This window comes from Choloepus didactylus, chromosome 2 (genome assembly GCF_015220235.1).
Source record: "Choloepus didactylus isolate mChoDid1 chromosome 2, mChoDid1.pri, whole genome shotgun sequence".
Classification (NCBI taxonomy): Eukaryota; Metazoa; Chordata; class Mammalia; order Pilosa; family Megalonychidae; genus Choloepus; species Choloepus didactylus.
Window position 1 is genome coordinate 12,001,431 of NC_051308.1, and position 27,566 is coordinate 12,028,996.

Consider the following 27,566-nt stretch of genomic DNA (forward strand, 5'->3'; position numbering starts at 1 on the left):
TTTATACTGCTTTCCTCTTTTCCAGAGCCTGGGAACCTTGGGGCACTAAGATCTGCTAATTTCGTCTGTGCATCTGGAAACTGAAGGCCAGAAAGGAAGGAGCTTGGGCACTCTGGCAGTAGGCTGGGGTTAGAGCCCGAAGTCCGTGTTGCTTTGCAGTTCTCCCACGGTCTAGATAGGAAAGCTTTTTGAGCATGGATTTGTGAAGACTTGACAGAGGCCAAGAGCATCCCTTTTCAGAGCTCAGCGATTTCTTACTTTTCATGCAATCTCTGTAATTTGGGTAAGCAATAAATGTTAACTTTATCTTACAATCAAGAAGCTGAAGACTATAGAATCCCTTAAACCAGGTATCCTTGGCTAATAGGCCAGTATCCTCTAATGGGAAAAAATTACATCTTTATTTTCATTAACCTCTCACTAAAATTTAGCATATCCCTCAATTGTGAATATAGGCAATAAACCACAGTGGAATTAGCAGAATCTGTGACTTTGTCACCAATAAAAATCACAGATATTTTCATACCATGATACACATTATAGGTATCTCAAAATATTGTTTATACTAATTACTGTTTTGAAATTATGGTAGTTGTTAGACCCACTGCTAGATCTCCTTATTTTGTGCATCAAGAAACGCATATATTACTGTATTATAATTTTTAAAATATGAGAATGTATTTCTGCATAATTGGTTTCCTTCAAAATCCACTGGAATTTATTTTATGCTTTTAAAAATATAAATTCACCAGGTTAAGAATCTTTGCTTAAAGAGAATACCTCAGAATTTTATTAGCCTATTGTTCACTTATTTGCTACAGATCAAAAATCAATGTAACATGGATTTCTATTGATGCTCAGCAAAGGCAATTTAGCTGGTTAAAGCTCTGAGAAGTTTTCTCATTTATAAGGGATTCACACAGGTTTGATCACAAATGGCATCATGGAAAGTATATTGATTTGATCTTCTACATTTTCTGCATTTCATCAACCTGTCTTTATCGAATGCATTATCAATTCAATGCCATCTTCTTGTGACTTCTTATTAGATTGGGGAGGGACAGATAGAAACTGATATGAGCCCAATGTCAGGGATGGAAAAAGAAAGCAGGAACAACATATGCAGAACCTTTCAACAGTGTTAAACCGAAACAAGACCTGATGTTAAATATCATAAATAATTGATAGATTGAAGTTGTGGCAGTGCCACGTCATACCTCCTTGATTGATTACAATTTTTTTTTTAATTTTTAAGTTAATTGTAAAAAACAATAGTTAACAGTTGAGAACGTTGCTTTTCTAAGGAATTTTCAATTAGTAGGCTATACAGTAAACATAGGTCTTTACACTGCAAATCACTGAAGAGACAATTCATATTAGGAAAATCCAAATTGGAAAGTTTGAGGCTTCTAAAAATATGAGAAATCTTATTTAATAAAATTTAAAATCTTACATCTTTACCAAGGCAGAAAATTCAAAGGGTTGTCTGTGTAGAACATTTTGTTTTTTTTCTGAAGTAGTGTTGCAGAGACCCTCAAGCCGGGAGAGATTGATGCTGTTTTGTTTTTTTTTTATTATTATTATTGTTGTCTTTTCTACAGGAATTGAACAGGATGGACTTCTAATTATCATTACGGCTGACTCAAAAACATTTGAAGTGGTAGGTTAGCTCCTATGAGTCATTAGAAGTCGTCTTATTGCTATTTGTAGGTTCTCAGATTGGGCATTACTTCTGCTTTGCAGAAATTATCTGCTTGTAGCAATGCATAATTTCTAACAATCTCTGGCAAAACCTCAGAAAACAAGATATGCTTTTGTCTTAACTGGGTGTCAGATGCCACAGTGAAACCCTGTGAGAACTCTCACCAGCTGGACGCTCTGCAAACCATGACTCCAACAGGAGGACGGCGTCTTGGGGTTGTCTTCTCCCGAGGAGTATGACACAGTTAAAAAGGAAAAGGAAAAAAAAAAAAGGACCCACAACCAAAACACAATTGCCAATGAAATAGGAGAGGGAGCTCTTTAAAAACAACTCGAGGTTGCTTCTGGGCTGACTGAAGTGCAAACGACGGGCAAGGAGCATTGGTCAGATAACGTGAAACTCCTTGAACTTTGGGTCTAAGAAAAGGAAACAAAATGACCCAAGAAGTAAATCTGAATTCCCTCAAGGAATTAGAACGGGAGGTGATTCTCCAGGTTCTGTACCGAGATCAGGCGGTTCAAAACATAGAAGAGGAAAGGATACGGTAGGATGTGTGGAATTCTCTGGGTGTTTGGCTTTTTCTGTTTGGGGCCTGCTCACTGCAGTTTTTGGGTTTGATCATACCTTTGCTAGCTACCTAAAGGTAGAAGATGGTAAGGAAAAAGGGAGGCTGCTTTTGTTATTAGTTTAAAATCTTGCCTTTTCGTGATTGCTTTTTCTGTCTGCCTCTCTGCTTGTCAGTCTGCCTACTTTGTTGGAATAATTCAAGGGAATCTTTCAGGCTATCAGTCTACACCTTAAGAGAAAGATCTTGGGTTAAGAGTTTTCCTACCTTATTTTTGGGGGTGCCTGAAGGCTCAAAGCAAAGCAAAGAAAGCAGTAGGGGAACAGCAAATCTAATGGAATCCATTTTCCTTTTAATTTCTTCCTTAATTTTGCTCACTTTTACTTCCCAGTCTTCTTCTAGGAAAGGGGGGAGCATAAACTGTGAACCTGCTTAGCCTGTTTCCTGATTGATTTGTCAGTTAGGGAGCTCCTTTACCCCTCTGTGCTGCACAAGCTGTTTGACATTATTCAGTGTGCAATAGTGCAGTGCCTTTGGTCTGAACAGTGATCACTGTTTGCTGACAAGATCCTTCTCTAAATATGTCAGTGCTTTGTTTATCCATGTTTATGGGGGATGTGAGCTTTAAAAGATAAGTAAACAGGATAGGTTTTTTGGTTCTGTTTTGTTAATGGCAGAACTCTTCCAGAGTCTGCCAAGAAAAATACACACATAAATTCAAACTTTGGACACCAAGTGCTCAAGGCAATTTTCTGGTTAACCAGAAGTTACAAAAAATTCTTTTTCTCTGCTCCCTTGATATTCCAAAACTCTCCAAATGCACTTACACATTTTCTTCCACTAAGAAATGTAATACACTGGACAAAATGGAATTTTCTTTGGTTAAGGATTATTCAGTGATTTAGAGGCATCACTTTGATCATCAACAAAATAACAGATACCATGGTAAGGAAGTTTCGTTCCAAAGGGTGCTGATCATAGGGCAAACCCTAGAAGGTGAATTTTAGAGTTCATTTTTGATGTAACTTTGTTTCTTGGGATTGGCTTCTCTCTTCTAAAAGTAGGTAATAGAGACATTTCATAAAAGAGTCTTCTGATTAATGACCCTTTTTGGGGGGTTCCAAGGCTATGGCCCTTTCCACCAGGACTATTGGCTAGGGGAAATAGGATTAGGAATTGCACAGGGACCCCCTTCTCAGCAATAACAAAAAGTAGCAAAAACGTAGTTTCAGTTAAATACTTTTATTGGGTAGAATAGCAGCACGGATGCATCCTACACATTTACAGATATTTCCATGCCTTACATATTAGAATTGATTCCCTTTTCCTCTTTTGCTGTCCTTGCTTGCTATTATAATCCCTTTTGGACACAAAGGGATGAACCCAGAGCAAAATTAGCAGGTAATGCGTCTGTGTTGGGCATATTATTTATGCTTTGCCATTTAATCCTCAGAGCAACCCTGGGAGGTTAGATTTTATCGTCTCCATTTTACAGTTGGGAAAACCTCAGAGCCTCGGTCACAGAGCCATTGTTAGGACCCAGGGCTGTTGGAAGCCAACGCCCCTTCTCCTTCCTTGGTGGGGATGCTGTCAGCTTCACTGCTCTGTCGGAGTATTTCTGGTGTCTGTCTTTCCCTTCGATCATACCTCATTCAAATCCGTGGGCCTCAGGAGACTGAAAACGCACCTGCAGCATCTTCGGTGGAAGGGGGCGAAGAGCGCAAGCCGGGAGTACAGAGAGAAGTCCTGCGCGCGTTGCCAGAGGGCGCTGGGGCTCCTGCTGAACCGGGGCGCCGTGTGCCAGGGCTGCAGCCACCGCGTGTGCTCCGAGTGCCGCGTGTCCCCGAGGAAGATCCGCGCCTGGAAGTGCACCGTGTGCTTCGAGGACAGGTGAGCGGGTCGGGAGGGCCGCGGTCCCTCCCCAAAGGCACGCTGTAAAGCCGCCCAGTGCCTCCACACTAGGACTTCAATTTCATTATAAAAAAGAAAAAACTTCTAAAATTTGCAAAAGTTTTAAAATAATGACTAAAGGTGGTTAACCAAGGGGTTAGGATTCATCTGGATTTCTTTCATTTCTTTCTTCTTTTTTTTTTCTTCATGAATGAGTTGATTGGTAATACTTTAGTATGTCTCTCAAATCCATTGTTTTTTTCCAGTCAACTTCAATATAATCGTGGAAATTAATGTTGTCATGTAGGAAATGGAACTAGCAACGTACAATAATGCAGGAAGAGTTTTCCGAAATGAATTTCAAAAGACATGGGAAATTTTATATTGGCTGAAGTGGGAGATTGTTTAAAGTGGAATAATAATTTATTAAAAAAATAGAACATGTGCATGTTAAATGAAGTAGGTAGAGCCTACTCAATCCCATTTGGAGAGTTTCTGATTTTATGTTGGTCTCTCTAATAATTATTTAACATGAAATTATACAAGAAAGTACAGTGCACACCATGTTCACTAACCTTTGAAACGGCAATCTTTCATCTTTTCATCAATTAATAATATTCGACAAATAGACTCAAGTATTTTGTGCATGTGTCACATCCAGGCTGACTAAAGATGAAAAGGGCATAAATTGCCATGAGAAATCACCAATACTAGAAAAATAAAACTTTAAATAAAAAATTGAGGTTATTTTATAATGCAAAATTTATAATCCCACCTAAGTTTGTTTTTTTCAAAAAAATGTTGTTAGCAAAAGCAAAAAAAAAATATTAATATATTCAAGTCTAAGGTGAAACTAAGCATTCTATTTGGATTCATTTGGATTTCTTGACTGGATGCCTCAGCTTTTTTAGAGCCTGATTTACCTCCTTCAGTGAAAATGGAGTGAATTGTAGATACTATTAGAGTAATACTCTGCAGCCCTAAGTAAGGCCGTCTGTTTGAAATAGGTAAACTGACCTATGTTTCAGACTCAAAGAAATGGGTATGCTTTCTGTTAGTGATAGATGGAATCTATATTTATTTACTCTTTTGGTGTTGAGGGCTTCTTTTTAAATTTTAACATGCAGTTGGTATTTTTGAACTACTCATTTTGAAAATGATAAAGAACAATGTTTGACTTAGTCTCATTGTTGCAAGTCAGAACAGGCTGGCCATCCAATTCCTTGAAAACATGAGGAGGAACCTCTCTGTGTTGGGGAAGAGTGTATAAAAGAACATCATCATTCGCTTGTTTGGAACTTAGGAGAAGGAAGAAGTCAGTCTACTGTGAATCTAGGAGAATAACCAGAGACTGCGAGATTTGAAAAGAATTTATAAATATTGCTGAGGATGTGTGAGAGCCAGGGGGATGAAGATTGTGAGGGGTCTTTACCATGGTGGGATGGCAGCTGGGTTTTCTCTCTCTTAATAGGGAGGATTTTTTTTATTGGACACCCTAACATTAATCTATTTAAAGTTCCCATCTGTTTTGCAAGGCTTAGTATATTTTAGTCATTCAGCCAAGAAGGTGAAGTTGTTCACCTGATTTCTTTTGCTTCTGAGCTGCACTCCTTCCATAACTGAGGAGCGTGCCAACTCCCACTGACTTACAATCAGAGTCTCCCTCGCACATCTCATATTTCTTTGTTTGTTGAAGCTAATGCCCTTCCAGGCTTTTCTTAGCTGCAGAGGGCAAGACAAAGCATTACTGTGAGCTGGTACTCATACAGCAGTGTAGACAAATTCCAAATAATCTTTAGCAAGGTCCTTAAGAGTTCCTTCTCCATTTCAATAACCTTATGTATTTGAAGTCTAATGATAATCATTGCCTAGTACGGTGTTAATTCTTGGCATTTCTAATAGTTATAAGCTAAAAAATCAAACAGGAGAATAGCTGCTAAGGCAATCTCCCAGGAGCTTGCCATGTTGACATCTCCGGCCTTAGGGGGCACAAAGCCGTGAGCCTTGTAACTTTCAGCTCTAAGCATATGAAGTGTGATTTCTAAAACCCCAACTTCCTTATTTTGAAACTAGGATGTTTTTCAAAACACCTAAGATGATTGCATTACTATGAGTGAATTAACACAGGAAATCATGTGGGGAGAGAGAGCTAAATAAATAATTTATTAACAACACACAGACACCCCCCCCCCTTCTTTCTTTTTCGCTTTCCTTTGTTCCCTGCTCTCTTTCCTCAGTCCTCTATCTTTGTCTACTCTGGGCCACCATTCTATTTTGAGGCCAAAACAAAGAGAAGGCTTTTGTAAAACTTTGAAATACTTGATATTCATAATTGTCTTGCATATTGGGACCTGGGGAAAGGTTTTTGACCCCAATCGTTGTCCTTTTCCTCCTCCTCCCTCAACTTGAGGCTTATTTCTCAAGGAGAAGTGGATCTGTTGCGGGAACAGAATGAAGAAAATATATTTTTTTTCTTAAACTTTTTATTTTGAAATAATTTCAAACTTAAAGGGCAGTTGCAAAAATAATACAAACTTTACATGGAGAACTCCAACATATCGCTATCCCTCCCACCACAGATACCCAGATCCACCAATTTTAACATTTTGCCACATTTGCTGTATCATTCCACATATCAATCCATCTGTCTGTCAACCCATCTATCAATTTTTTAAACATCTGATAGTAGGTTGTATGCATTGTGCTCCTTGAATACTTAATACTTCCGTGTACCATTTCCTCAGAACAAAGATATTCACTTATGTAACCACCTTAAGTACAGTTATCAAGTTCAAGCAATTTAACATTGATATAAATCTTACAGTCTATATTCCAGTTTCTTCAAATGTCCCAATAATGTCCTTTTGGACCTTTTCTCCTCTATTATTAGATCCAGTCCATGATTATGCATTGTTTTTAATTGTCATTGTCCCTTAGTTGCTCTTTGTTTCAATTGTAAAAACATATTTATAGCATAAACTTTCCCGTCTCAACCACTTGCAAGCACACCATTCAGTGGAATTAATCCCATTCACGATGTACGACCCACAGCACCTCCTATCACCAGAACTTTCCCATCACCCTAAACAGAAGCCCTACACCCATTGTGCATTACCTCCCCATTGCCCTACCCCTCCTGCCCCGGGTAACCAGTACTCTGCTTTCTGTCTGTATGAGCTTGCATATTTTAGTTATTTCATAAAAATGGAATCATATATTATCTGTCCCTTTGTGTCTGACTTATGTCATTCAACATGTCATCAATTCAGGAGAATAGATTTTTAAAATCAAGAAAGAGGGATCTCAGGTAGCAATAATAATGATTTTAAAAACCCAATAAAACAGATTGCTGCCAAACAAAAGGCCTGCAAAATATGCCTGCCCTTGAGCTTGTTTTGAGGTTCCAAGAGACATTTCAGATGAGTTTCTGCCTGCAGGAGAAATATTCTCGTAGCGACCCGAGTGCCAAGCTGTGCGGACTGATGCCTAAGGGCATCGGAGCAGGAGCAGAGGAGGAAAAGATGAGGGAGGGCTGGGCTGGCACAGGCGTCTTTCCAGAGCGTCCGTGGCTCGAGTATTTCTGGAAGATGATTAGGAGATGGGCACTCATGGAGTGGGGACAGCAAGGGACTATGTGCTGGCTCCTTACCAGGGCCTGGTGCTGTGCTAAGCATCTTCCACCCGTCGTTTCCTTTAAACCTTAAAACACCCTTATGGGGTAGCCACTACAGTGATCCTCATTTGGCTGATGAGGAAATGGAGGCTTAGAGACATAGGATAGTTTGTCTGGGGCCATGTGGTCAATAAGAAGCAGTGTCTGGACTGGACTAGAACCCAGGCGTCCCTGAGTCCAGGGCCTGTGCCCTTGGCCTCTGCCCTCCCCTGCCTGCCGGGAGACTTGCTTTCATGGGGCAGAGCCTTAAAACCAGTTGCAAGAGTTTGGCTCTGAGGGGTAGGAAAAGTGCTGTGGGTGTAAGCCCTCTGCCAGAAGAAAGCGATCTCCAAAGTCTGCCCTCATTCTGCAGGGCTCCGGAGGGGGCAAGATGAAGGTTAAAAAGGCACAATGTCAGGAGGCTGGGGCCAGTGGCAATGGAGAATGCAAGAGACATTTCAAAATGCAATGATCAGACTTGGTGACAGGATACAAGAGTGAAGAGTGAAAAAATGATTGAGAGTCTTGACTAGAAAGACTGGGACATGGTTCTGAAAAGAAAACAAATTCTCTCTCAGATCTCTTGATAGGAGGGTTCATTTCAAGTTAGTAACAGGTTAAAGTCCTGGAGGGTGGGTGAGGGGTTGGAGCTTACAATCTGACAGTTGGCGGTTAAGGTTGTGGGACTGAATGGGCTCAGGGTAGTGAGGAAATTTGGAGAATGACAGTCTTAGGTGACATTGTGAATTAGGGGTGAGACAGGGAGGTGAGGCCAGAAAAAGAAAACAAAGACTAAAGAGAATTCATTCCATAATTTTAGAGCTGGGAGTGAAGATATTTTTAGGCCAGTGAATTAATAGGGAAAGGTAATTGAGTTTGGCAGGAAAATGATGCCTGGAAATTTTTAAAAAGAGAATGGAAGAATAGAAAATAGAAACAATAGGTATAGTTTGGTAATAAAAGACAGGACACGTATCATATGGCAAAGGTGCTTTTAAGATAGAGGAGAGCTGGCCATTTCTTAACAAAGTGTGGACCAGTAGATTTTGAAGAGAATTTATAAATAGTTATTAACTGGATAAAATTTATTATTGGAGTGAGGTTGTGGTGATCATAATAAAACACAAGGAAATGCACATATGTGACCTTCAGAAGGGGTTGAATGTCCAGTTATAATTTTTGGTGCGATCCAGTGAAAATGTTTTATGAGTAATTTTATTCATTTAGTCAATCATTTCAAAATATCTATATTTTTATCTATTTTTTTATATTTCAATAATTATTTTGTCATCTGTCCTTTCATAATCATATTTACAATTATTTAACCAACTATATTTTATTAAACCAACTGTATATTTTAACTGATTCCAGTGCATATGGTCAGTCTTTTGAGACCATGATTTCCCAGTTCACAAGTTGTGAATTTTGATTCATTTGTCAATCAACTGAAGTGTCACTTAAAACATTTTTTCCCCAGAAGAGCATGTGGGTGGCATATTTTCTAAGCCATTGCGTATTTGAGTATGCTTTCAGTAGCTTTCACTCATGAACAATGACTCACTGGGCTTTAAAATCCTGGGTTGCAACCTTTTAATCTCAAAATTCAGTAAATGCTTTCTCTCTGTCTTTTGGAGTTTAATATTCCAGAGACATCCGAGGCTAGTTTTATTTTATTTCTTTATTGATCATCTGGTTTTCATATATTTGAAACGTGTAGGTTTTTTCCTTTGTCCTTGTAATTAAAAATAGTTTCTAGTATATATGTCTGGGTCTGAGCATCTTGGTGTTGATTTTTATGGAATGAGGAATATTCTGATCTTTCTACCCCATAGGTTGTTAGTTTTAAAACTTGGCAATATTTTCTCCAACCAGGTCTGATTATTCTTGTATACCACTTATTCTGGCTTCTTTGGGAATAACTTTTAACATGTAGGTTGGTCTCTGTTCTCTATTCTCCACATATATTCTCTTCTCCCTCAATATTTGCTGTCTTTTTCTTTTTCTTTTACATTCTTGGAAAGCTTCTCAACTGAGTCAGCATCACTGACTTGCCTTTCCAGGCTATGGGTTCTGCTCTTGACTGTCTGTAAAACAGTTCTGTGTTTGCACTTTAGTTTCCTAAATCTTTCTTTATTCTATTTCAGGTCTTGTAGTCCCCTTAGTAATGCATGGGTTCTCAGGGCTCCTATTATCTGTCTATGCATTTTTTCTTTTTTCAGATGCTCTAGGTTGTCTGTCTAGGCATCCAGTTGAGAGTTTGCCAACAGAGAGTATCTGCTTCTTACCTTTTGCCCTTCTCAGTGCCCCTCAATAATAGTGATGAGACTGTCTTCTTAGATCCATAGGTGAGGACAGGTACTGTATGGTGTCTAAATCAATTTTCATTGTCCAGGCCTTAGCAAGTACAGCTCTATGAGGCTGCAGTAGAATTTTTTTCTCACTTTCATTGACTAGTGATATGATTAGTCTAATATAACAAATCAGGAGCTGCAAACAGGCGGCCAATGGGCTGCAGCCAGCCCCCAGACATTGTGGGGTTCAACCTGCACAATATTTAATATTTATTATTTTAATGCCATTCCCCACACTGCCCACCCCTCCTGTCTTAGCCCCACCCAGGTTGCTCATTTACAGTTCCTGCTTATGCCTGCATTTGTGATTCTTGCACTGGGCATTTAGAGGACCTGACTGCCACGCGCTGACTTCCAGGGCACACAGTTAGCAGAGCTCTCCTATTTTGGATTGCACCTTACCCCGCTGGTTCTCAGGGTGCTCCCTGCAGAGGTGGGAATATTCACTTTCACCAATCCATACACGTTCCCTGAGAGTCCACTGGCCCTGGCCATGCAATCCATCGTGCTTGGGGCTCTGAACCCAGCATCGAAGGTGACAGAGAGGAGCCTGCCTTCTGTCTGAGGTTAAGTAAAGGAGAGTTATTGATGTTTTGCAAGATGTGTTGCTAGGAGCTTGATAAAATCATATCTATCTTCATCTTGATACTTTGACTCCTCTCATGGTTACCTAGGATTTAATCACAAGGATCAGTTTTTTTTCCTGTAAGAACACTGAAATCAGATCAACTGAGCTGGTGGAAAAAAACCTATACACACACACCACACAACACACACACACACACACACCTTTGTAATTACAAAGCATCTAGATGTACTGTCATTTGAAACTAAAACAAATTTCAACTTTTAACTGTTAAAGGATTATTTTAGCTTGAATTACGAAGCAGTTGGACAAGCTAACGCAAATAAATGAGGTTGATTTCAGTTTTAACCAAATAATTCACCTTATTATTTAGGGTTTTTCACAGTTCACATGTCTAACGAGCCACAAGATCTCTTTCAGGGTTTCCTTGCCCCCAAGCCACTGGTTGGAGAGCAGTTCTGCCCCAGAGAGGTGTTCCTTTCAGCATTTGAAGAACTCTCACCGTGCAGACTGATTTTCCTTCTCTTGTCAGATGAGTGGAGAAATACATTAGGGAACTCGAGGGTCATCATGCATGCTGACTCCAGGGCATAAAGCATGGATGCAACAGTTTAACCACCTGAAGATGCCAGTAATTTGGATGCAAAATAAAAATGCATTCCAACAGGCATATTTGGCTCATTGTTTGGTGATGGTGATGAGGTCAAAAATATCTTTCTGTTAGGGTCTTCCATTATTTTTAGTTCATAATTGTGTATAAAATTTTGCAACCACGATTTTTTAAATCATGATATAACATTCTTAGTAAACAATTTTTTTTCTTCAACTGTTTTTTCATTATTAAAGCTTTTAAAATTGATTATTCCATAATAGGTTATCTCAACAGCATTTATGATCCCTCTGCTATTCTGGTTCTATAAAATCCTTATATTTTGGGGATGCATTATTGACTTATTGACTTATTTATTTTATTAGAGAAATTTTGGGCTTACAGAGCAATCATGCATAAATACAGGATTACCATATATCGCCCCACCACCAACACCTTACATTGGTATGGAACATTTGTTAAAATTGATGATAGCACTTTTAATAATTGTACTTTTTTTAAAGAGTACTTTGTTACATTTCCTGAAAGATTATTAAAATAGTATATTAACTATTGTCCATAGTTTACATTAGATGTATTTTTCCTACATACCACCCTATTATAACTACCTTGTATTTGTATCATACATTTGTTACAATTCATGAAATAACATTCTTATACTTGTACTATTAACTATAGCCCATCATCTACAATAGGATTCACTATTATACAGTCTTACATTTTATCTTTTAATTTTTATTCTAGTAATGTATGCAACCTAAAGTTTCTTCTTTTAACCACATTCACGTATATAATTCAACACTGTTAATTATATTCACAATAATGTGCTACCATCACCAACATCTATTTCCAAATCTTTACATTCAACTTAATTAGAAATTCTGTACATATTAGCATCAGCTCTCCATTCTCTAACAAAAATCTATCCCCTGGTAACCTATATTCTAGATTCTAACTTCATGAGTTTGCTTATTATAATTAGTTCAAATCAATGAGATTATACAATATTTGTTCTTTCATGTCTAGCTTATTTCATTCAGCGTGATGTCCACAAGGTTCAAACCATGTCACGTGTATCAGGACTTCATTCCTTTTATGGCTGAAAATATTCCATTGCATGTATATACCACATTTTGGTTTATCCATTCATTGGTTGATGGACACTTATGTTGCTTCCATCTTTTGGCAATTGTGAATAATATTGCTATGAACATCAGTGTGAAAATATTTGGTTCGTGTCCCTGCTTTAACTTCTGAATATAAACCCAGAAGTGGGATTGCTAGGTCAAAATGTTAATTGTATACTCAGTTTCTGAGAGACTGTCAAAACTGTCTTTCATAGTGGCTGCACCATTTTACATTCCTACCAGCAATGAATGAGTGGTTTCTATTTCTCCATATCCTCTCCAACACTTGTAATTTCTGTGTTTTCAATTAGTAGACATTCTAGGGATATAAAGTGGATATCTCATTGTGATTTTGATTTTCTTGGCCTAATAGGCATTTTTCATGTGCTTTTAGCCATTTGTGTATTCTCTTTGGAGAAATGCTAATTTACGTCTTGTGCCCCATTTTTAAATTGGGTTGTTTGTCTTTTTATTGAGTTGTAGGATTTCTTTATGTATTCTGGATTTTAAACCCTTATCAAATATGTGGTTTCCAAATATTTACTCCTGTTGAATAGGTTGTCTTTTCACTTTTGTGACAAAGTCCTTTGCACAACAGTTTTTTTTTTTTTTTTTTTAAGAAGTCCTATCTGTCTTTTTCTTTCATTGCTTGTGTTTTGGATGTAAAGTCTAAGAAACCATTGCCAAACATAAGATCCTGAAAATGTTTCCCTAAATTGTCATGTAGGAATTTTATAGTTCTGGTTCTTATATTTAGATCTTTGATCCATTTTGAGTTGATTTTTGTAAATAGTGTGAGATAAGAGTCCTCTTTTATTTTTTGCATATGGATATCCAATTCTCCAGTACTATTTGTTGCTGAGACTATTCTTTCCTAATTTAGTGACTTGGAATTAACCATAGATTAACCATAGATTGAGAGGGTCTGTGTTCTGAACTCTCAGTTTGATTTCATTGGTCTATATGTCTGTTCTTGTGCCAGTACCCGTGCTGTTTTGACCACTGTAGCTTTGTAATATGTTTTAAAGTCAAGGCGTGTGAGTCCTCTGACTTTTGTCATTCTTCTTCAAGATGTTTTTGGCTATTCAGGCCCCTTACCCTTCCAAATAAATTTGATAATTGGTTTCTCAATTGCTGCAAAAGTAGGCTATTAGAATTTTATTGGATTGCATTAAATATACAATAACTTAGGGTAGAAATGTCTTTGTAACAATATTTAGTCTTTCAATCTGTGAACATGAAATGTCTTTCCATTTATTTAGGTCTTCTTTGATGTCTTTTGCATATTTTGTAGTTTTCTGTGTAACAAATTCTTTACATCCTTAGTTAAATTAATTCTTAGATATCTGATTCTTTAGTTGCTATTGCAAACAGATTTTTTTCTTGGTTTCCTCCTCAGATGGCTCATAACTATGTACAGAAACCCTATCGATTTTTTGCTATGTGATCTTGTATCCTGCCACTTTATTGAAACTCATTATTAAACGCTCGTAGCTTTGTTGTCATTTTTCTTTTATAGGATCATGTCATCTGCAAATAGTGAGATTTTACATCTTCCATTCCAATTCAGATGCCATTTGTTTCTTTTTGTTGCTTAACTGCTTTGGCTAGAATTTCCAGTACAATGTTGAATAACAGTAGTGACAGTGCGCATCCTTGTCTTCTTTCAGCTCTTAGAGGGAAAGCTTTCAGTCTCTAGCCATTGAATATGATGTTAGCTGTGGGTTTTTCAATAGACGCCTTTAATCATGTAGAGGAAGTTTCCATCTATTCCTACTTTTCTAGCTGTTTTTATGAAGGAAAGGAATGCTGGGTTTTGTCAATGCCTTTTTTTGCGTCAGTGGAGATGATACCTTTTTAATCCCTTCATTTTATTATGTGCTGTATTACATTAATTGATTTCTTGTGTTGAACCAGTCTTGCATACCTGGGATAGAACCCACTTGATCATGGTGTGTAATTCTTTTAGGTGCTGATGGATTCAATTTGCAAGTATTTTGTTGAAGATTTTTGCATCTATATTCATAAGAAAAATTGGTGATAATTTTCTTTTCTTGTAGTAGCTTTATCTGGCTTTGGTTTTAGGGTGCTATTGGCCACATAGAATGAGTTAGGTAACCTCCTGCTCAATTTTTAGAAGAGTTTGAGCAAGATTTTATTAATTTTTTCTTGGAATTATCGGTAGAAATTCCCCTGTGAATCCATCTGGCCCAGGGCTTTTCTTTGTTGGGAGATTTATGATGACTGATTCAGTCTCTTTATTTGTAATTGGTCTGTTGAGGTCTTCTGTTTCTTCTAGTGTCAATGTAGGTTGTTTGTGTGTTTCTAGGAAATTGCCCATTTTGTCTAAATTGTCTGATGTGTTGCCAGACATCTGTTCATAGTATCCTCTTATCCTTTTTATTTCTGTGGGGTCAGTAGTAATGCCCCCTCTCATTTCTGATTTTATTTATTTGCATCTTCTCTCTTTTTTTCTTTGTCAGTCTAGCTGAGGGTTTGCCAGTTTTATTGATCTCTTCAAAGAACCAACTTTTGGTTTTGTTAATTCTCTCAATTGTTTATTTCTTTCCTCCTGCTTGCTTTGGAATTAGTTTGCTGTTCTTTTTCTAGTTCCTCCAGGTGTGCAGTGAGGTTTTTGATTTTAGCTCTTTCTTCTTTTTAATGTAAGCATCTAGGGCTATAATTTCCACCTCATGACGGCCATTCACTGCATCCCATAAGTTTTGATATGTTATGTTCTCATTTTCATTTGTCCTCAGATATATATGATTTCCCTTGCAATTTCGTCTTTGATTCACTGATTGTTTTGGGATGTGTTATTTAACTTCGATAAACTTGTGGATTTTCCAGTTCTCTGCCTTTTAACTGATTTCCAGTTTTATCCATTATAGTGAGAGGATGAATGCCTTGTATAATTTCAGTCTTTTTTAAATTGTGAGAACTTGTTTGTGACCCAATATGTGATCTGTCCTGGAGAATGATCTATGTGTGCTTGAGAAGAATGTATATTCCTGTTGTTGGGGGGTGCAATATTCTGTATTTGTTTGTTAGGGCTAGTTTGTTTATCATATTATTTAAGTTGTCTGTTTCCATATTGATCTTCTGTCTAGATGTTTTATCTGTTGATGAGGATGGTGTATTGAAGCCTTCATCTATTATTGTAGAGGGTCTATTTCTCCCTTCATTTTACCAGTGTTTGCCTCATGTAAGTTTAGGGCACTGTGGTTAGGTGCATAAATATTTATGGTTGTTATTTCTTCTTTGTGGATTGACCCTTTTATTAATACATAGTTTCTTCTTCTTTGTCTCTTATATCCTGCTTTTGACTTAAAGTCTGTTTTGTCCAATATTAGATTAGTAATAGCTACCCCTATCTCTGTTTTGGTTACCATTTGCATGGAATATCTTTTTACAGTCTTTCACCTTTCAACCTGTTTGTGTCTTTGGGTCTAAAGTTAGTCCTCTTATAAACATGTATTTGTTAGATCATCCTTTCTTATCCATTCTGCCAATCTGTGTCTTTTTATTGGGGAGTTTAATCCATTAACATTCAGTGTTACTACTGTAAAGGCAGTACTACTTCAGCCATTTTGTCCTTTGGTTTTTATGTGTCATATCTTTTTGTGGGGGGGGGGGGGTTTCTTTTCCTTTATTGCAATCTCCTTTTCTCTATTTTGATTTTTTGTGATGTTCTGACTGATCCTTTCTCATTTCTTGTTTCTGTATATTTTTAAAATACTTTCTTGTGGTTACACTGATTCTTTCTTCTGCCTGTTTATATCTGCTGTTGATGCCTCTACCATCTATAATCTACTAATTTGAAAAAATGCCAACTTCCTTTGACACGCATACATATTTCTGAATCTTCTTCGTTATCCAAGTCACCTCTCCAGTCTTTTCCTTTCAACCTGGTGGAACTCCTTTAGTAATTCTTGTAAAAGCAGGCCTTTGTTGATGAACTACTCTAAGTTTCTGTTTATCTGTGATATTTTAACTCGCCCTCATTTTTAAATGACACTTTTGGCCAGATAAAAGAAATTTTGGGGCATGACAGTTTTTCTCTTTCAGTACCGTTAATTATTCATACCACATGCCTTTCTCACCTCTGTGGTTTCTGTCAGTAATTGGCTCTTAGTCTTATTGAAAGTCTCTTATACATGATGAGTTGCTTTTCTCTTGCTGCTTTCAGAATTCTCTCGTTATCTTTGGCATTTGACATTCTGATTAGTATGCATGTCAGAGTACGTCTTTAGGATTTATTCTGTTTTGAGTACATTATACTTCTTGGACATGTATATCTGTGTCTTTAACAAGAGCTGGGAAAATTTTAGCCATTATTTCCTCAAATATTCTTTCTGCCCCCTTTCTCTTCTCTTCCGGGACACATGTTTTTGTGTGTTTTTTGTTCTCACTCTCATCCCCAAGACACCACTCATTTTTTTTCTGTTCTTTCTCCCTCTGTCCTCCGACTGTATGATTTCTGTTGCCCTGTCTTTTGGTTCACTGATTCTTTCTTCTGCCTGTTTATATATGCTGTTGTATGCCTCTAGTGTATTTTTAATCTCTATTATTGTGCCTTTCAGCCTCATAATTTCTACTACATTTCCAATTTTTCTCTATGCACACACACTGTCTTCTTAATATCCTTTATCACTTTGTGCCTATTTCCTTTCATCTCCTTGAATTGATTTAGGAGATTTGTTTTAACTTGTAATTATTTGTTCCAAATTTTGCCTCCTCTGAAGTTTAATTTCTTCCTTTGACTGAGCCATATATTCCTGTTTCTTAGTATAGCGTGTAACTTTTTTTGCTGATGTCTAGGCATTTAGTTTTCCTGATGCATTCACTCTGAAGGTCCATTTCTCCCTCTTGTCTAGTGTTTTGTTGATTGGCTTTGTATTAAGGCTCTTCTTTGTTGCTTGGTCCAACTTATTCTAGACCTTTAGAATAGCTTGAGTTTAACTGATCAGATTTTCCCAGCTCTTCTTCATCTGTTTCTTGCCCTGCGTATATGGTAAAATGTTTAAGATTGTACTTTTTTGCATAATTCCTTCACTTCCAGGAGAAAGCTTCCTTTCCTCTGTTCTTTTTCTGGGAATCTTGTTATGTTCTGTTTGTTTTTGTATAGAATTTTCTCCCCATCTCCTATGGTTTGATTAAATTCTCTCCTTCACTCGTGTCCTGTTTTCCTTACACTTTTCAGTTCTGGGACCCTCCAGTCTTACAAAAAGTTCTGTTAATGCTCCCACCATTTTTGATTTTTTTTTTCTCCCTCTGCAAGACTTGCCTGCCTCCAGTTTCTTCCCTGTTAGGGTATCCTGCCCCAGGGAGCCAGAGGAGGTCAACCCAGAAAGATGAGTCATTCCAGGAAGTCCATTTTGCATTTGAGGAGTCCCACTGGCAGTACCTGGATTGAATGAGTGTAGAACTTGGCTGCTGCTGTTCTTCTCTGGTTCCCCACCCCCACCTGGAGTACCCCTTTCTGTGCAGCACTTCTCAGTGGCCTGTGTTCTGCCCTGGGTCTCTGTGTTCTTGGGTCCCTGCCCCTTGATATGTGTGAGTTCCTCTGTAGTCTGTGACTCCACTGGGAAGGTCCTGGGCTGCTGTCAGTGGAGACTTTCCAAGCTATGTGGGACCAAGTGACAGGGAGAGAAGAGGACCAGCTGCTCTGGGATGGTAGTTTCCTAACTGATATTTTTCTCTTTCTTTGATTCAGCATTTGTGGAGTCCTTCTTCAGTCTCTACCATCCTCCAGAGTTCTAAGCAAGTGGAATTTGTCCTTGTATTTGCTGAATCTCTGGGGAAGTCTTTTTCAGGGGATGTCTTCTGTTTCAATGTTTGATGACATCGTCTTTCCTTCAACTTTTTATTTGGAAATAATTTCAAGCTTACAGGGCAGTTGCAAAAATAATTCAAAACCCACATAGAGAACTCCAATATAGCCCTTCCCCTAGATACCGGATACATAGCCATATGTGCTGTGTAAATCTATCAATCAATCCATCTATCTCTATCTATCTACCTATCTCTCTTTCTGTCTGCCTATTTAGTCCTCTATTTTCTGAACATTTGAGAGCAGATTGCATTCCTCATGCTCCTTGAACACTTGATACTTCCATGTATATTTCCTAAGAACAAGGATATTCACTTATGTAATCACCCTAATTACAGTTATCAAGTTTAAGAACTTTAACATTGATATAAATCTTATGGTCTGTGTTCCATTTTTTTTCTATGTCCCAAAAATGTCCTTTGGGACCTTTTCTTGGCCTTTAGTAGATCCATCTAGGGTCATGTATTACATTTAATTGTCTTTGTCTCTCTCTCTCTCTTTTGTTGCATTCTTTTGTTTAGAAAAATTGTAGGTTTACAGAAAAATCATGCATAAAATATAATTTCCATATACTGCCCCACCCATTATTAATACCCTTGCATTAGTGTGGTACCTTCATATAGTTGTTAAAAATTATTATTATAATTGTACTATTAATTATGGTCCATATTTACATGTTGTATTGTAAAGTCCTATGGCTTTTAAAAAATTGTTTATTCCAGTAACATATATACAACTACAACCTAAAATTTCCTCTTTTAACCACATTCAAATATATAATTTAGTGCTGTTAATTGCATTCACAATGTTGTGCTACCAGTGCTACCACCCATTACCAAAATGGTATTGTTCTATTGTTTCTCTCTCTCTCTTTATGGTGGAAACATATATGCAACATAAACTCCCATCTCACTCACTCCCAAAAGTAGCATTCAGTGGGATTAATCACATTCACAATGTCCTCCATTTATCTTATTACTGAACATTTGTGTGCTAGCATTTACAATGTGCTTTTCAATACTTATTTCTCATTTGCTAGCAAAATGACAGCATTAGCAGAGTTCAAGGCTATGAAAATGGATGCTGAAACCTCCAGAAGTTTATTAGCGGACATTCATGCAGCCTGTGCTTGGCATTTACAATTATCATGTCCCTTAAGCAGAGACTTGCGTAGTTACTGGAAGAGTCAAACCCCGAGCTCAGCTCTCCCGACAGCGTAGGTTGTGCTCTCTCCACTGCCCTAGGTTCTACCTTTTAAAAGGTATTTCTTGGTTGATTGGAAAAAAGTCTTAAAGAAGCATGTCATGATGCTGATAATTTAAAAGCATTAACCTATTGCTGAGATGATAGAATGTCTGAGAAGCTTTAAAAGCTAAATTCTGATTTAATCACTTGGGGAAAACTAATAAATGCTTCTTCTGGTTACTGTCAGTCATGGCTCCCTGTGTTGGTACTAACCAGGGCTGTGTCACGGCAGGTGACCCCAAAGCCAGATCTGCTCACCTATATCTTAGACAACAAGAACAACAAATGGTTTACCTTTTTAAACTTGGCATTGATGTGGACAGGGAGTCCTTGTGAAACGTAATATGTAATGTTGGCTTATGCAATGGGTGGTTATGGAGTGTCAAGCTCAAATCTAGCATTCAAAGGAAACAACCTCAAATGTAGGAGCCAGCTGCTCACCATGGGATTTTAGACTGTGGTATCTTTATCCTCCCAGTCTTAATCACAGATAAGCCCAAGAGACCTGTGAGTTTGTGCCCAAGTCTCTTAAGTGCCAAATTAGCTACTGTTTAAACTTCACTAAACAATCATTTGGGATTACAGTAGATGATTGGATGGTTATAGCAGATGATTAGCACTAGGTGACTGGTGTTTTAATTTATCTGCTTTTCATATAAGTTCTGAAAGCAGTGGGCTAGAGGAGTCCTTTTGCAATAATTGGCAATGCTGATTTACTGAGGGTTTCCCACCTTCCTCTCCTCCCTCCCCTTAACTGTTTTTCATTTTTCATAATCATGTGTCAGTGTGTGGGTTCACTTATCACCACCGTTGGCCTGAGTCTGGTTAGCTCAGTGGACTGGAGATGGGGTCATGATTTGATTGGCTGCTGAATTCTTGGCCTTGACCTCTTTTCCAGGGAGCAGCCCCTCTAGTCCCCAGCAGCTGTCTCATACACGAACGCCTTTGCTCTCAAAGGCAATGGGCTGGAGGGTATCACCACGACCAGAGAAAAATACCTTCCAGAAACTAAGAGGAAATGAAGTACATTTGCTTCCGTTTTGCTTTCCTGTTCACCTGATCTGATGATTAGACCTTGTCCTGCTTGTAAGGATGGAAGAGCATCCTCAGAAATAGAAATGATTGGTGGGCGTGGTACTTCAAAGAGAGCAAATTTACTGCCCCATTAATCTCTCAAAACACTCTGCTGGCCTACAAGCGCTAGAGGGAGGAACTTTTCTTGGAATCCTGAGTTCTCCTTAAGATGTATTGTGTCCATGTAATAGATACTCAAGTTTCTGAATTTGTAGATGCAAATTTTTTCCTAGCTCTCTAGAGATGTATCATGGTTGAATAGTTTGTCTATTTTGGGCTCTGAATGGTGTTCACTGATGATCAAAATTCTGTTCAGATATTTATAAATGCTCTCTAAATGTTTTCCTGGTCTAGTCACTAGGCATTGGGAATAATTATTTATTCTGAGCAGAGAATTATAGTTTACAATCAGATTAAGAGAAGAAAGTTGATTGCTTTCTTGTGACAATTACTAAAACTCCATAGAGAAAGAGAGGGTATTTTTTAAAAATATGTTGATTAGCATACATTTGTAAATTTACTTAAATTAACAGTATTTGTATCCACATTAACTTAAAAAATACCCATCAAGTTCATATATTCTAGCCTAAAAGAAACTAATGAAGAACTTATTTCAGTAAATAATTCATAGGAGAAAATTTGCCATGAGTTGAAGCTTTAATTTTTCCTAAACTTCTATAACCAAGGAATTGACAAGTTTTGTAGCATGTTAATTTAGGGGTGTGAACAATTTATAATATCTCTGTGTTTACCTTTTAATGTCCTAAAAGGATATTAACAAGCTACCTTTCTGAGGTTGAATGTGGTATTGGTTTTTGCTAGAAAGTTGGCAGCTGACAAGAATAAAACACATTTTAGGGCTTTGGTTTCAAGCAGTTATGGTAAGTTTGCTATTACCCATGAGTAAAGTGGTAGGAGATATAGGCCTGCTCTATGGAGATCCCCTCAGCCCCACTGGCCAAGAAGAGATTATTTCCCCTTTTCTTGGGGTGGTCCACTCTGACCCTCATCCCTGAACTCTGCATCTAAGCACAATCTTCCAGGCTTCAGGTGCACCCAGGAACCTTCTCAGGTAGCTTCACCTCATTGGCTTTGGGCATATGGTGTGGTAAACATAAACTAAACTTAACCTAAGCTAAGGATAATCTCCCTCCTAGCTTGATAGATAGTATGGAATTTTTCTGTAACTTATGTCTCATGTAATTGCTTCCTACTGTTAACATGAGAAATTGATCATTGTGATGGCAATTTGATTTCTCTTTGTATATTCATTCAGAAAATATTAAATACTTGATATGTGTGGGGCACAAGTACATGTTAACATGTATACATTATATATGTATTATCTATGGGGTAACATGTATAGAAGGAGGCAACTCCCCAGCTTTGCTGCTAAGTAGTCAAATCACCTTACTCCTACAGAAAATCTGTGAACTTAGGGATTTGGGCCAGAAGATTGAAGTCCCTTCCGAGACTAATATTTTCTGATACCACCAACCTCCCTTTTATGAGCAGAATACAGCCCCCTTCATATGTATTCTGTCTGAGCCTTCCTTTCTGCTTGCTTTTCAGAAATGTGAAAATAAAAACTGGGGAATGGTTCTTTGAGGAACGAGCCAAGAAATTTCCAGCTGAAGGTAAATGCTCTTAACTTAAAATGTTTACTAAAGTAAAATGATATATTCCTGAATTTAAAAATATCTGGAGGTAAGACTTTTGAATAAAAAAAACTTTACAACCCTTGGTCCATAGACCTCTCCATCGGGTCTTATTGTTCTATCTGTTTAAGCTGTCCTGCCTCTACACCTTAACACACACGTGCACTGTTTTCTCAGTTTGCCAACAGGCTATGTTGAATTTTACACAGTGAGTTGCTTAAACAAGAATGTATTGGTTCATGTTTTCAGAGGCCAGAAATCCCAAATCAGGGCATCGGGAAGACTGTGCTTCCTCCCCACAGGCTGTAGTGTTCTAGTGCTGGCTGACCTCAACCCTTGAGGTTCCTTGGCTTGCACTTCTGCCTCTCCTCACGTGGCCATCCCTCTCTCCTCATGTCTGCGCTTCCGGTTTCCGCTGACTTCCGGTTTCCGCTGGCTTCCGGCTTCTTTGTGAGTGGGCTTCTCTGACTCCTGGCTTCCATTATCTTTTCTTTATGAGGCCCCCAGTAATACAGATTAAGGCCACCCTGATGCAGCTGGGCCACGCCTTAACTATTCATCACATCTTCAAAGGGTGCTATTTACACATGCGGTCACACCCACGCAAGTACAGATTAAGACGTGGACGTCTTTTGAGGGAGCACACAATTCAATTTACTACAGTCAGCTTTGCTTGCAGTGCCCGTTTCTACCTGTTTCTACCTCCCCTCCTTTAGAGCTTAAGCTCCTGGAGGTGTCCTTAATTTCCTGCTCCTAGGAGTGATTTCTCCCTCTTCTGAAACACCAGATTGCTGTTGGTTTGTACATTTCTTCTACACTTGTTGCAAAGTTCCTTATACAATTATTCGTGCCCTTCTCTTTCTTTTCACAAGCAAGAACTGTTCTTTTTAAATCTCGTTAGTCCCTCACAGCACCAAGCACAATATGGTACTTGTTCAAATTAGTAATTGAATGAGTAACTGAAGGGCACAATAAGTGAATATCATTAGAATTTAGCATGTATGGTGATGATACAAGTAGAAATATGTGTTTGGTCTGTGTACCATGAATTTCTTACAGGGTATTTGCAAAGAATGATAAGTGTAATCAGTAGCTAGAACTCAAAACCACGGAGAGAACTAACTGTTCTTTGGTTACAGAAGTGACATGTCAAAGGATATGAGCTGTCAAAGATAAGAGGATAACTTTTCAGACATAGATGTGCATATTGTCAAAGAGCAACCTGCATTGGATAATGTGTAACGGGCAAGGATGACCTTATTCAGGGGGTGCTGTAGCAGTTATTTATTTTCTGATTATGGAAGTAATGCATACAAATTGTAGAATGTTTCAGAAACAACTGTATACAGAATAAAGCAAAATCCTACCATTAGCTGAAACTACTGTTAATTTTATGTTTTTATATGGTAACATCTCTATCTATCCAGCCTTCTTTCTAGGTGATCAGGTGCATATGTATGTGCACATACAGACTGGTCAATTTTTTGAACATATTTAGGATCAGACTTTATATATAGATTTTATCCTACTTTAAAAATTCAGTCTAACATAAGCATTTTCCTATGCCATTAAAACTTCTTCCAAAATTTAGTCACACCTGTGTAAAATACATCATATGGATGCATTTATTTATTAAATTTATTTAATCTTCTCCCTATTGTTAGTGAGTATTTAGTTGAATTTGGTTTTTCTTATTACAGATAACCCTGTGATAAGCATCTTATACAGATATCTTGGCATCTCTGTTTATTTCCTTCTGTTAGATTCTTAGAAGAATTGGTCACATGTATGAACATTTGAAAGACTTCTGATGTGCTTTGTCCAGTTCCCTTCTGGGAATTACGCTATCCTGACAGTGTGTCAGAATCCTCTTCTCACCATACTTTGTGATTTTGTTTTGAATATAAAAGTAATATATATTCATTTTAAAAATTGGAAAATGAAGAAAAGCATAAAAAGTGATGTTTAAAATACAGTAACTTTACCCAGAGAAGTATTGTTAACATTTTGGCATTTAAGTTCTTTTGGGTGTATATGGGTGTGTATTTGTGTGTGTGTGTGTGTGTGTGTGTGTGTGTGTGTGTGTGTGACATTTATAAGTTAAAAAAAAAAAAAGACTGAATAGAGGCAATTTCATGTGATTCGAGCTAATGTGTTTACATAATTGGGATCGAACTATATATATACAGTTTTATATACTGATGTACCTCCTAAACCATTACATGAAGAAATATTTTTTCCATCTCTTCCAACGTTTAATATATGATTACTGCTGACTGAGTCTCAATCCATCACTGATTGTGCCATCATTTCTTTAAGCAAACCACTTTCTTTGGATACTTATGGAGTTTCCAGTTTTTCTTTCTGTTACATTTTAGGAAGTATTATAATATTATTAAAATAATAATTAATAGTGCAATGAATATCTTTGTAGATAAATCTTTGGTATGTCTGTTTCTAGAAACGGACAAGATCAAAGGTTAGAAACATTCCCTCCAGAATGGGTATACCCTTACCATCAGTAGGAATTATCCTTAAAAACAAAACAAAACAAAAAACTGTCAAATTTGGTAAAACCAGATTGGCAGATTGGTAGGCCAAAATGGAGTCTTGTTGTTTTCATTTGAATTAATTTAATGAAATAGAATATTTTCTACTTTTTGATTCTCTGTAAGTGTTAAGGCTATTAGCCCTTTCTGTCATGTTTGTTGCATATGTATCTTCCTAGTTTGTAGTCTCTTTTTAAAATTTTACGTTTTTTGACACAAGTTTTTTTGTGTATAGTCAAATCTTTTTCCTATATAATTTCTCTCTTTGCTCTTATTTTTAGAGAATCCTTCTTTATCTTGGGAAAGGTTAAAGATCCACATTTATTTTCTCTTAATTTTTTAAAGAATGTTTATCCAGCTTTATTCATAGTAGCGTTCCAGTACTCTGTATGTTTAAAATTTTTCACATTAAATGGTGAGAAAATATTATTTTAATTTAAATCTCCTTAACATTCCTGCTTCTCATCTGCCGGGTTTTCCACCCCCTACCCCCAACACAGGATAACAGCTGTCAATAGTCTCCTCTCTGTCCTCTGAGTGAAAACAGAGCACTTCATGTACTGGCATGCCATCCATGCCCAGGGGCCAAACAAATTTTCCCTGTATTGTTCCAGCTTCAGTGTAAGTGTTGCTGAAGCAAGCACTATTTTCTTCAAATTTTTATGGCATCATTTACATTTATCTCTGCACAATTCATCAGGAGGAGTGATCTAATTTTATTTTTTTGTGTGCCAATAGTCAATTTTTCCAGTGCTGCTTGTTACATAATCAGGCCCTTTCCCATTGCTTTGCAACCGGGGCCACTGAGGTTGCACCACCTTGGAGGGGGGTACCCTCCACTTGGTACCCCAGCCCCTGTTCCAAGGGGATTCTGTCACACGGAACCCAAAGTTGATGCTCCCTACTCACGCTACATTAAATGAGCGAGTGAGTGAATGAATGAAAGAATCAAGGATACGATTGTTTGGAGATAACAGGTGATGTTAAATAAAGTCGAGCCCAGCAACAGTGCTTTAGCTAGAGTTCCTTTCCTTTCTGGTCTCCAGAACCCGGAGCTAAATTAATGTGAAGCTGAAGCAATGCCAGGAATCATTTATGCCCTTGTCACCCAATTTCCTTTTTGTATACTTTTGCTTACCTCTATTTTAGTGGTCCAATTAGACATGTGCTATTTAAGATAAATGCTCCCAAAACTTTCTTAGAAGTAAATAGGGTAAAGTAATAATCCAATGAAGAGTAATAGAAATTAATTGTGGCAGGATTTGTTGTGCTGCTTTGAGAACTGTTAAAAAAAATTAAGTTCCAATTCCTCATCATGCAGGGAGATGGTGCAAAAAAAATTGTAAACATTTTGATTTGCTTAAAATTTTTTATTTTTCTTATTATACCTTGGCATTTTTTTCTCAAAGATTTTATAATTCTTTTTTTTTTTAGTTTTGTCATCTTAAAATAATTCCTTATATGCTATAGTAATGGTTCAACGGTAGCACATCAGAATTATCAAAATGTACGGATGTACCAGGTGTCTTTAGAATCTCTCCAAGTGATTGTCACCTTCTGTCTCTCCATAGTGGACATTTGGCAATCCCTGGGCAGAGGGTTTTTAATGTGGCTCTTGGGACACCTGAACCTGGATCAGGTGCAAGCTGTTTCAAATTCAAGTTCCTGGCCTCACACAAAGAGATGTGGATTCAGTGGGGGCTGGTGGGGCCCAAGAGTGTATATTTAACAAGTCCTCAAATGATTCTGTTTATGCATATTAAAGTTTGAATGCCCCTGGTAAAGTAGCAAAGTTAATAAACAATTATGATGGAAATTTCTGAAATGACTAGTAACTGGAAAACCGAAACTGAAAAACCAATCATTACTCTTTCAGCACCCGCTAAGCATATAAAGATGTTGCCCTCTTCTGGCAATTTGCTGTAACATGCAGATATTTTGATTGTTTTTTGTTGTTTACAGCCATGACATTTTACTGCTTAAAGTTTGAACTTAAAAGTGGAAAGATAACGTCAGTTTCCTAAAACTTTTTCACGTTTAAAAATTATTTGTAATATGTAAACTATTTCTCACCTTCACTCTATTGTTAATAATTGGGAAATAAAATAATTTAGGGAGGCTGAACCTTAACCTAGTGTCTGAAAATTGTCTTAATGATCCGTTGCATATCTAACCAGGACTATTGCTATGTTTAGTAATTTTAAAGGAAATCAACTCTTATCCCTCCTTCTCAGTAGTAAAAGCGATTTAGTTCTTCAAGTTGGATATGGTTTTCACAGTGTTACATACTCAAGCTCACACACAGTTTGAAGCACTCGAGGATCAGGAATTAAAAGAAACAGGTACCAGTAAATATTTAGATGTCTCTATCTAAATGCCCTACCTCCATTCCTCTCAGTAAAGACCCACCCCCAACCTGCCCCCGCCATTCAATAGTTGGATTGTACAAGGATGATTCTGTAAAGACTTCTGTAAGTTACCAATGGAGCACCTAGCTTATGTGTTTAGTAGCCCCTGAGGGCAAAAGATACTATGGTACTGGTAGAACTTTCATGAAAGGTTGTCTTTATGTAGTTACCTTTACATCCAAGATAAAAAAAATTTGTGTATGCTTTTGTCTTATTCTAAAGAAAATGTGGCATTTTACTCCGTTTAATGTTTTTTTATCACTCTTCTTAAGAGGAAAGACAACAGAAATTCAAAACCAAAAGGGAGAATGTGTGA

General features: G+C 37.6%; 1 protein-coding gene and 1 non-coding gene across 4 annotated transcripts in view; one reads left to right on the top strand and one right to left on the bottom strand.

Moving 5' to 3' along the window:
- SYTL3 (synaptotagmin like 3) overlaps positions 1-27,566 on the top strand; it is a 125,845-nt gene that overhangs the window by 25,735 nt on the left and 72,544 nt on the right. For 2 of the 3 annotated variants that reach the window (XM_037820655.1, XM_037820671.1), the window contains exons 2-5: positions 26-283; positions 1,602-2,246; positions 3,939-4,157; positions 22,208-22,272. In XM_037820655.1, coding sequence (XP_037676583.1) covers positions 2,137-2,246; positions 3,939-4,157; positions 22,208-22,272 — 394 coding nt within the window. In that variant the 5' untranslated portion in view covers positions 26-283; positions 1,602-2,136. Of the gene's footprint in view, positions 1-25; positions 284-323; positions 351-1,601; positions 2,247-3,938; positions 4,158-22,207; positions 22,273-27,566 lie in introns of those variants that run through there. The other variant, XM_037820662.1, reaches the window with a different exon arrangement.
- LOC119528319 lies at positions 25,380-25,486 on the bottom strand. The gene has a single exon (XR_005215627.1). It is a non-coding gene; the product is annotated as a U6 spliceosomal RNA (small nuclear RNA).